Source organism: Achroia grisella, unplaced genomic scaffold (genome assembly GCF_030625045.1).
Source record: "Achroia grisella isolate CSIRO2021 unplaced genomic scaffold, CSIRO_AGI_Agris_v1 utg702, whole genome shotgun sequence".
NCBI lineage: Eukaryota > Metazoa > Arthropoda > Insecta > Lepidoptera > Pyralidae > Achroia > Achroia grisella.
The window spans coordinates 3,560,451-3,571,129 of NW_026712999.1; the positions used below are offsets into that span (position 1 = coordinate 3,560,451).

Below are 10,679 nucleotides of genomic sequence, written 5' to 3' on the forward strand. Positions count from 1 at the left end.
TTTGTACTTTTAAATTAATCCTTATTCTGTTTGCCACGTTCTGTTTTATTTTCTTTTGTTAATTCACTGAAAACCTGTTATTGGCTTTCTCTAGATATGTACTTTTGATTAATGTATTAGATTGTAAGCTGTTGGTTTTCTAATAAATAAATAAATTAATTAAGCAACAACCGAACTAAAGAGCGGAAGATTTGCGAACTAGTTCATTAGCGAACTTCACGAGACTACGTAACATTTCTCAAGCGTGAATCTCCAATACTTCCTCGTATCGCGATACAGTTTGATTGCTCGCATTTTTTATATTTTTTATCCTCACACCGGGAGCTGTAAACGTTTTAGCGGGACGTTTGTATTGTTTTCCTGTATTGGCGCCATTGATCTACAATACAAATAGATATACGGGTAATGCCTCACTTTTGAAGTGGGGTCTTATTTTATTTTGATATCCAGCCAATAAGTTTTTTTACAATTGGATTTACTACGTTTTGTCAAGATTCAAGTTTTTTTTTTAAACATAAATACCATTTCAATCCTCTTGATTGTCAAATCAAGAGGATTGAAATGGTATTTATGAGATATCTATATTAATATTATAAAGATACAATGGAGAATATATACAAAACTTATGAGTGACCTAACCAAGTGGGACCTCGTGGAGGCTAAACAGACATGGTACATTTACTCATTAGTAAAGAAAAGGGGGAAAATGAGAATAGAGGAGGGCAGAGAGGAAAGGGACTGTTAGTGTGTATTATTTAACCAATGGGTTAATGTCCCTTTCCCCTCTAATAGCCCCATTGCAATATACCATTTCCGGTCGACCTCCACTTGGCTCCTACTAGAAACCATCGCGATAAGTTCCTGGTGAAGTTGTTAAGATGGACTAACTAAACTAACATTGTAATATTATTATCTTCCACTCCGTTTGACCTCTACGCGGTTTAACCTCGAAACTATCGTGATAAATCCTAGTGAATTTGTCACAATGTGTTAACTGACCTGATGTCATGTTCATTCCATCATCTTCCACTAGTACGCCGCCAGCGTCGGCGTAAACCGTTGACGCAGACGGGTGCACCATTTCATTATCATCTATTTAAAAAAAGTTCCTGTTACTAATTAACATCCCTCCTCCCATTGCACTAATATTAGGTGTATGACTTTTTGTTCTATTTTAGTTCGCGAGACGTTATCTAGTTAGTTTTATTGATCGGAGATTGACTCAGATAAAGTTTTCCCAAACATAATACGTGTAAAGGAACCAACTGAGAAAGTTGGCTGAATTAAAAAATACCTCTGGGAAATAAGGCTGTCGTTTTAGGGTTCTGTACTGAACTTTGTAATTTCATTGTTCCACCAAGTGTAGTCTGTTTATATTTAAGACACAATTGTTAATAATGAATATATAAGGTATAGAATCTATTCTTCCATAACGGAACCTATACAAAATGAGGGGTTAGTATGTAATATATCTAAGTATTCATATCAGCACCTATAATACAAGCTCAGCTTACCGCGGGACTAGTTGTCGCTGTGTTAATTGTCCAGGGATAACTTATTTCAGAACTATTAAGAATCAACTAGTATATTTTATTACGTCATCAATCAATTTTTTTAAGTCAATTTCCAAGTTCATATACATGTTTTGTAATATATTATGCGACCATGAGATTGATTGCTATTCCAATTGATTAAATAAAACACTTATTCGTAGTTGAATAAATGTGAAATTAGTTTGTGACTTACTGAACAAAGCAAAATGAAACCGACACATTTAACGTACTTTGATGAAGTGAAAACATGAAACAAAATATTTGTGAAAAGGCTTTGAAAGTAAGTTTTGTATGTGTTCTTGGCACATGCCATACCAATATTGACATTTGGAGTCTAAATCATTATTGTTTCTCTATACTATACCTAAATACAAGTACCTAACATGAACGTAATAAAATCACAAAAAACACAATTGTTATATTTCCAATAAATACATAGCATAAAGTTTGTACTTACAGAAATATTATAGCCAAATAGCCCCCCTCCCCCACATCTCTTCCTACATCCTATCATCATAACGTCACGCCAGTCATCCCTTCTCCAACTGTGGTAGAAAGAGACAAAGGAACTCCAAATGCTTTAGATAAAAAAAAAAAAATATTGTGTTATTCTCATTCTAGTTTATCTTTAAGAACATTGCCTGCCTTCAAGTGGGGTTAATTCCAGGGAGGGGGGACGGGGGATTGTTAGTAATGGAAACTGGTAACCCCCATTGCTAGCAATGTACTATATCAGGTCGACCTCCACGCCGTTTCCCCTGGAAACCATCGTGATAAATTCCTAGTGAATTTCTCACGATGGGCTGACTGACCTGACCTCATGTTCATCTTATCATCCTCCACTGGTGGCCAGCCAGTGTAAACCGTTAGCGCATTCGGGTGCATCAATTCATTATCATCCACAAAAAAAAAATAACCAGGGATTGTTGCTTCCGAAGTTGATAGCGAGGCAAAGGGGCTCACCCCGCAGGCTTCAACCTGCACCTGCATCTGTTTGCTATGATTCAGACAGACATCTTTATTTTCCTTTCTCTTCTCTCTTTTCATTCATCAATCTATTCAATAAGTAGGTACCTGTAACTGGCTCAAAATCACCAAGGTGGAGAATAAATTTGGTGTTTTTAAACAAATTGATATTGTAAATATTACTTAACTATGTTCATATTAACTGTACCTAATATTTTTTACTGAAAAAGTAAAGCACATTTATTAATATTTAAAGAAATAACTTCAAAAATCATTTCGGGAACGCGTCCCAAGTACCAATCTTCAAAAACTAACGTTGAAAATATTAATAAAATAAAATAAGTTTTAAATGTTTTTCTTACTCAATGGCCTACAATTTTATCATAAATCAATTAATTATTGTTATTACTAAAGAAAGAAACGAAATTAAAGAAAATCAAGTCATATATTGTGTCCCGCAGTGTAAGCATCATTTCAGTGAACGCAATTTTGATTCTCAATAAATATTTTGTTTTTTATCGCAACCCTTAGTTTTCTATGGTACAGTGATGTGAACGATGTAAACAAACGGTTGTCGTCTTTCGTTTTTGCCAAAACAATTGAAAATAAGAGGTAAGCATCTTTCAATTCAATATTTATAGAGCGTACATCACTACATCATCATACCGGGAATGCGTTTCTAAACTTGGGAAATTGAAATATAAGTTTTGTAGTACTTTATAGCAAATAGTAATCTCAAATATTTTACAATAATAAAACCAAACATGATGTCAAAGATTACTGCGATCTAAAAAAGGCACGCTTATTTAAAAAGTCATTTCGGGAACGGTCATTTCGGGACCGTTTCCGAAGTTGACGGAGGGTTCTCGAAATGATGATGACGTTCCCGAAATGACTTTTTAAATAAACGCACCCTGTTATTATTACTAACGGTTAATCAATTCAGTGTATGTTGTGCTAACATATTGTTTAATATATGTTTAATGTTATTTAGCAATATGGAGTCTCATGTGGCTGAAAAAAATAAAGAAACGTCCGAAATAGCAAGTTAATAAGAATAGTTCGGTTTACTTGCGACAATGGGAGAATCCAATGCCAGGAAAAAAAATTTTTTAGATAAGATGATGGTGAAAGAGAGAGAAATAAAAAGGGCTAAGGATAGAGCCTATTTTTAGAAAAGAAGCTGTAGAGAAAGTTAAAAACATTGATGAAATCAATGAGAGAGCAAAGCAAAATAAAAAATTGGGTAAGGGGCATTAGAAAAATACAGGGAAGAAAGGAAGGCAATATCAGGTATAGTAAACAATACTTTGCCAGATTCGAATGATGAATTAAATGCAGAACGGTTTTTAGGGAGAAAAACAACGGAAAGAAAAATTGTTCGAAGGATAGAGCCAAATCATAAAATAAAACAACAAGAGAAAACAATTCCTAACATAAAATGTAAATATAAAACTTTAAAGAAAAGACTAAGAAGAAAAGAAAAAAAAAGAACAGGAAATAGTTCAGGTACCAACAACGAATCCTAACAGCAAAGTTGACGCATTGATTTAAAATGTCATAGAACCACCTAAAGTGCCCAAAAATCTCTTATTCAACGAAGTACTGACAGCGCAATTAAAAGAAAAGGCCTGTATTTTATGAAAAAATTCCAAATAGAGGGAAGTCTTCCAAAAATGTGTTAGCGATAGCAAAGAAATATAAACTGATTCGTATGGCTAAGACTTTTATGCCAAAGAAAGAACCAGTACATTGATTCTGAAGACCGATATCAAAATTCGTGTATATAATGACTAAAAAATAATAAGTATAATGTTTAGATGGTTTGATTTATTTACATTGGAATAAAAGATTATTGCCATTGTAATAAAAGTTTAATATGATTATTAAAACTTTCTAATCAGCTGTGTACAGGTTATTAAAAGACTGTAAAGTGTTTTAAGTTACGGTTTTTGATAATTAGGAACCTTATGCAAAAATGAATAAATAAGTACGATGTTCCAAAAACATTGCTCATGATTTTTAACCCTAAATTGTATCTATATCGTCATTTAAGGACGTCACACGCATCATTCCGTGAACACCTCATCCCTTCCGGGAACATCACCAAACTCGCAGATAATACATGATTATTTTAGATATTTTAAAAAAGCTCTAATAATATTAAAATATGACGAACTTCTCATACCTAGAGCATGTTAATTAATATACAAGACACATCTATTTCTCATATTTAGATAATTTAGACTAAAAAATAGTCATAATATCACCCATTTGCACAATATTTTGCTTTCTAACGTCTTTATTGGCAATTTCATTAGATTTCTTTAATTTCTATGTATAGGTAACATATATCCGCTATTGAATAAGGAAAAAAATAAATACTTATGTTATATTTTAATATTATTATAAACCTTACAAAAACGTTCCCGTAATGATTTTTTTCAGCGATATGTCTCTTTAAAAATAAAATTACAAGAGCTGTAATCAATTCCATGCTCTGCCAACGTAAATATTGTTTAAACATAAGTTTATGGATCATTTAGGCTGATCATCAAAGTAATAGCTGCTAGGTAAATTCATCATAAAACAGAACTTGGAATTTGCCACCTTGGTGATTTTGAGCCAACTATTCATTAGATAGGTATCTACTAAAGTAGATATATTAGTATGTTACTCATCTAACTGAAGCAATTTACGAACGAAACCACAAGTATTCGCGAGTCAAATAGTTTAAAAGATGTATTTATGTAAACAACTCGAAACGGAATCTGGCTCGAAATTAGTTTACTTTATACAAGTTTAGATGAAACATTTTCATCTAAGTTCAGTCGCAGTGAGACGAATAAATTACGGAATGTGATTAAACGGAAGTTTTGTCCTTATTTGTGTTAAATATGACAATTCTATATGGTTTAGAACTAAAATAGAATTAGGATGTTTGGTAAAAGGATGGGACGACTAATAAAAAATCCTTGAATTATAAGGAGCGTATTCCTGCAAATATTAATTAAAAAACATACATTAAACAACATAAAATATAAGTATCTATCTACCTACAGACAAACGGATCAATAAAATAAAACAGACGGATCAACCAAATAATTCACATATCACTTTCTATTCCAAGTTACGTTAGGTATCTCATAATTATAATTCTTTAATTTATAATCATATTAAGGCTCTTTGGATGTAGGTACTTGGATGGGTGCATGCACCCACCTAACTTACCGGTATACGCTGGCGGGTCACCTGATCACTACTTTTACTATAAGAAAAATAAAATATCTACCATTTATTTCATATTTTTCAAATTTATGTTAATTTTGCACTAACATTTAAAACTATATACCTACGAGATTTTATTGTACATAAAATAATGTTTACGTTTTTAGCAATTCTATCGACTTCCCCCGGAAGTCTTTTTTTTGTAGGTGCGGTACATTGCATTCATCACAGTGCCTCGCCTTCATTAAATTTGCCAATGACTAAATGTAGTGTATATGTGGGATTAATGAAACAACTGTATCATGTGAAATGTCATCATCATCATCATCATCATCTCAGCCCGGAAGACATCCACTGCCGAACAAAGGCCTCCCCCAAAGATCTCCACGATGATCGCTCCTGCGCTGCTCGCATCCATCGCCTTCCAGCGATCTTAACCAGTTCGTCGGTCCAAATGTGAAATCTATAATGTCGTTTCTGCGAATGATAAAGGAATGACAATGGCGATCCCAACTGATATAACGATAAAAATTGGCGGGATAGGAGAGAAAGAATTTAGTTTTATTTAACATGGATAAAAACATCAATTAGTTTTGTCGACACTAAACAAAAAGTTCTATCTTGTGTTGTTAAGGTTTGATAATGTTTAGAAATATAAACTGTAAAATTACTTTTATTTCATGAAAGATTATAATATAATAGCGCCATCTATTTCAAAATTCATACAGTTGTCATTTTCGCAGTACTGACTATCTGACATTTTGACACAGTATGTCATTCATTTATGACATTTCATGTTTTTGCTTTCATCACAATTCGTAAAATTCAGCGAATTACCATAATTATTTGTGTGTTGTTTTGAAATATTTAAATTTTTTCAATGATATAATATGTAAATAATATTATATATGTATGTAATACTGAATTTGTAGGACTGTAGGACAACAAATCAAAACACTTCTATAAAATCAGTTGTGTTTATAAAATAACAAAAACAAATGAAAAATACAATGATCAAATGAAATTTTAGTGGCGTATATAACAGTATTCTGGCTACGAATAAAATATTTGGAGAGTGATATGTCTAAAAAGTTTTAATACGTATATTGTGTAAGTAATTACGATTTTTTTTAAACTATAATAGTATTATCGGCCTTTAAGTCTTTTATATTTAAATTTAATAATACCGAAACCATAACTTTCCTAGCTGTGAATACCTACTTTAATGCTTTCTTAATATTCGTAATTTTATAAAATGGATTTGATTGATATTTATACAGATAGGTTATGTCTTATAATAATACTTAACACAGGACAGAAAGCCAAATTTTTTACCCATATTCACGCTGGCTGTATCATAAAATACAGTTATCACAGAAGCCTAATTATAAAGAAAAAAAAAATAGAATATCAGAGTCATTTACACTGTCTCTGCATGAAAGGTAATATGGTTTGTTACTACCTATGGATAATAGAATTTTTTAATCTTAACCAGTAATACCCGACATTAGAACATACTCAACCAAATAATCAATCTCTTAAGTACTTATTGGTAAAATTGAAGTAGTCCATCAAAATTTTTCTACAGACTAAAAAAGAAATTGAAATAAAAATATTAATTGATTTTTTGTATTTATACCTATTTGTTTAAGTATAAGTAATTTCATAATCAAAAGTGAACTAAAGCTGCTAGTATACTTTATACAGTCATATATAGGCACCTCTGTAGCATCTACATGCACTACGGCCCAGATATGGAGTCTAACTTGCTTGTTCCATATTATCTATTTCTACCTCCAAGCAGTTTACTTTACTTGCCTTCAGCAATTTACCTTATAAAGTAAACTGCTGAGGTACTGGCCCTGCAATATCTATAACAGTGATATTACCTAGAATGAATGCATGACATCTTAGTCCTCAGTAATGAATATAAATCTCATAATAATGATAATAACCCCCAATTCACACAACTAAGCTAAGCAGAGCTTGTGTGATGTGTACTAGACAACTGATATATAGATACAATTCTTTTTGTAAATGCATACATATTATGCATAGAAAACATCCAGAATAATACATGGAATGATATTCATGAAGATAAATATTTGAACTGTGCGAGGAATTGAACCCGAAACCATCGGATACAAGGTGGTGTGCTGGAGACTGTCAGTAATGTGTAATAACATGTTAGTGGTACTGTTGCACCTTCTTGAAGGAAGACTGGTGCAACAGTGGCAGATTGCCATAGTGATTGTGGTGAACATAAAGACAATATTATTATTTTATATGTATGTTATTCCTTAATGTGTATATAATATGGGCCAATATTGTTATATTTTTTCTTTTACATTATGCAATCAGTCTTCCAGACTATAAACAGATTTGTTGATCTTGAAAAATCATAAGTTGAATATTGTTATGTAAACAAAATTAAGTTGCCTGATATTATTTACTTAATGAAAATAAATTAAGTAAATTATACCTTAATGTATTAAATTAAGTTACTAAGTAAATATAAGTGATAGTTGCTTACCACCAGATATCTGAAGCATGTTATTATCTTTTTTTCAAGCTCTTATTTACTGTACAACCTTGCTCTTTCTATATACAGAGAAAGATTAATTAGACTTTTTTTGTTTCAATGTAGTTATAATTCTGTTATTATTTCAGGCTTTATTGGCAATGGCCAAAAGATATATTTTTTAAATAACTGAAGATTATGGCTACTACAAAATGTCAATTGTTTGATTATGAAATTATGAGAGCAAGTTATGTAGCAGAAATTATGAATCGTAATAAAAAAAAAGGTAAAACATTTGATAGAGCATCATTGGAAAAAATAATAAACAGCATAACTATGAAAGAAAAATTAGATCCTTCATTAGCCAGTGTATATGAAGTTATAATGGAAAATGGTAAAAATATTTTGATAATGCGCAGGCCAACTGACAGGCTAACCAATATTATTAAATTAATAGCACTGGAAGATACTTTCGACATTCTAGTTGACATACATCGAATTACTGGTCATTCCATTAGTAACATGAAGAAGCTAATAAACTTACACTATGAGATACCTAGTTTCTGTGTCACTATTTTTATGGCTGAATTTAAAAAACACAATTCTGCAATTACAAGTTCTTTGAATACAAACAATAGACATGTACTAGTACAAATCATTGATATGAGTGATAAACCTGATGGTATATTTACAGGTATCCTCCTGTATCATAACCAAATAACAGATTTTATAGTTTTAAAACCAATTACGAATAAATTCGCCAATGATATGGCTATGGAGTTATTAAATATATTTCTTGATTTTGGGACACCTGAAAAATTGCTTTGCGTAAAGCGTTATATACATTTTTTCATGGACGTAATTGAGCTATTGAAAGAAGTATGTTCTGAATTTAATAATTTAGTTATTGATATAGTACAAAGCGAGTCTAAGTTTACCAAAAGTATAATTAGCAGCCTTGAAATGTGGATAAAAACCTCTGAAAGTTTTAATTGGTCGATTGCTTGCCATTTATTGCAATGGAAGTTTAATACTGTGATAAATAATAATGGCACCTCTCCTTATATGAATACATTTAGATCAAAACCTAACCTGGCCATAGTTATAAATCACGAAAGATCTGAAATATTAGACCAAACTGAAACAATGCTACATACAGAAGAAGATCTTGGTATAAGTGTAAAGGAGGAAGATGAGGAAATTAGTGATGATGATATATTGCAACTTGATGACAATATTCTTAACAAAAAATCAGAAAGAACTGTTATTGATCATGTAGAAATTAGTCATACGATAAAATTGGAAAAGAATAGAATTCAAATGCTGACAATGAATGAATTGCCTTTAAATTTACATGATGTATCACATGATAGTGACTCGTTTGGTGTAACATCTACGCTAGAACCAATGCCGTCTACATCGAAAGAAGTAAATTGGTAGCGATATAATGTTGGACACGTCTGTTTGTACAACTCATGTTCCCAGTTTATTTGGGGTCGGGTCTCCCTGTACATTTGCACCAGAGAAATCTGTATCTTTGTGTTTCATCATGTATAGGGAGAAATGATTTGGCTTTGTTTACGGCCGGTAGCCACCTGACGCCAAGGTTGTACTTCCACTAGGAGAATTCTGGGGGCCGCCCTTCGTTCTTATCGAGCTCTTCCGCCGCCATCCCTTCTGCGCGACCCAACCTAATATGGCAGCATTGCCTGTGGCCTCTGCTTCGATTAACTCAAAGAACCCCGCTGGTAGCTGTAGGGGTTTGATTACGTGGTAATTCCAGCCCGTTGGTTCACAAGGCTATTTTATTTGACCCTTACTCTCTAGGTGACCTTTCTTCCTGACAAGCATACCCCTATCTGTCACCTGGGGACGCGTTCTCTAGCGGTGAGGCTCCCCCGAATGTTATATGAAAGGGATCTACCCTTTCATATAACATTCGGGGGAGGCTAGAGATTCAAGATATATTTTGATCGGTCGTGTAGCGAACTCATTGATTAATTTTTTATAATTTTTAAATATTATAATTTATTTATTGAACTTCAGTGCACACAATACAAAAGGTTTACTTTACATTTGGCGGACTTAACACCATGCGGCATTTTTACCAATCAACCATAGGTGGTGCAGAGTATAATCGTTGGCGATGCAAATATAATTAATGATAAACAAAATCATATATTTTTGGCATATTATTTTTTGTAACAATCTATTATATATCGCTGTCGTACTAGTTGTATTTTATTTCCATATTTTTCCTCACAAAACCTTCAATACCTCTCACTCATCAGGTACTCCGCTTCAATTTGGATAAATTGTAGTAGTCGACAGTTATTGTGAATTAGTATTTTTCGACTGAATACGTAGTAATGGATATGCGATCAGGCTTTCCGTGCAAAGAACGAACCCTC

The 10,679-nt window shown here is 32.5% G+C and overlaps 1 protein-coding gene across 1 annotated transcript; it reads left to right on the forward strand.

Annotated features, from left to right (window-relative positions):
- Positions 1–6,573: 6,573 nt before the first annotated feature.
- Positions 6,574–10,164, forward strand: LOC131850143 (KRAB-A domain-containing protein 2-like). The gene is made up of 2 exons (XM_059200315.1): positions 6,574–6,857; positions 8,418–10,164. The coding sequence occupies exon 2, from the start codon at positions 8,467–8,469 to the stop codon at positions 9,706–9,708; it is 1,242 nt and encodes a 413-aa protein (XP_059056298.1). The 5' UTR covers positions 6,574–6,857; positions 8,418–8,466; the 3' UTR covers positions 9,709–10,164.
- The last annotated feature ends 515 nt before the right edge of the window (positions 10,165–10,679 follow it).

Excerpts from the sequence above, each read along its gene's own strand:
- LOC131850143 (XM_059200315.1), top strand. The coding sequence starts at position 8,467 with ATGGCTACTACAAAATGTCAATTGTTTGATTATGAAATTATGAGAGCA.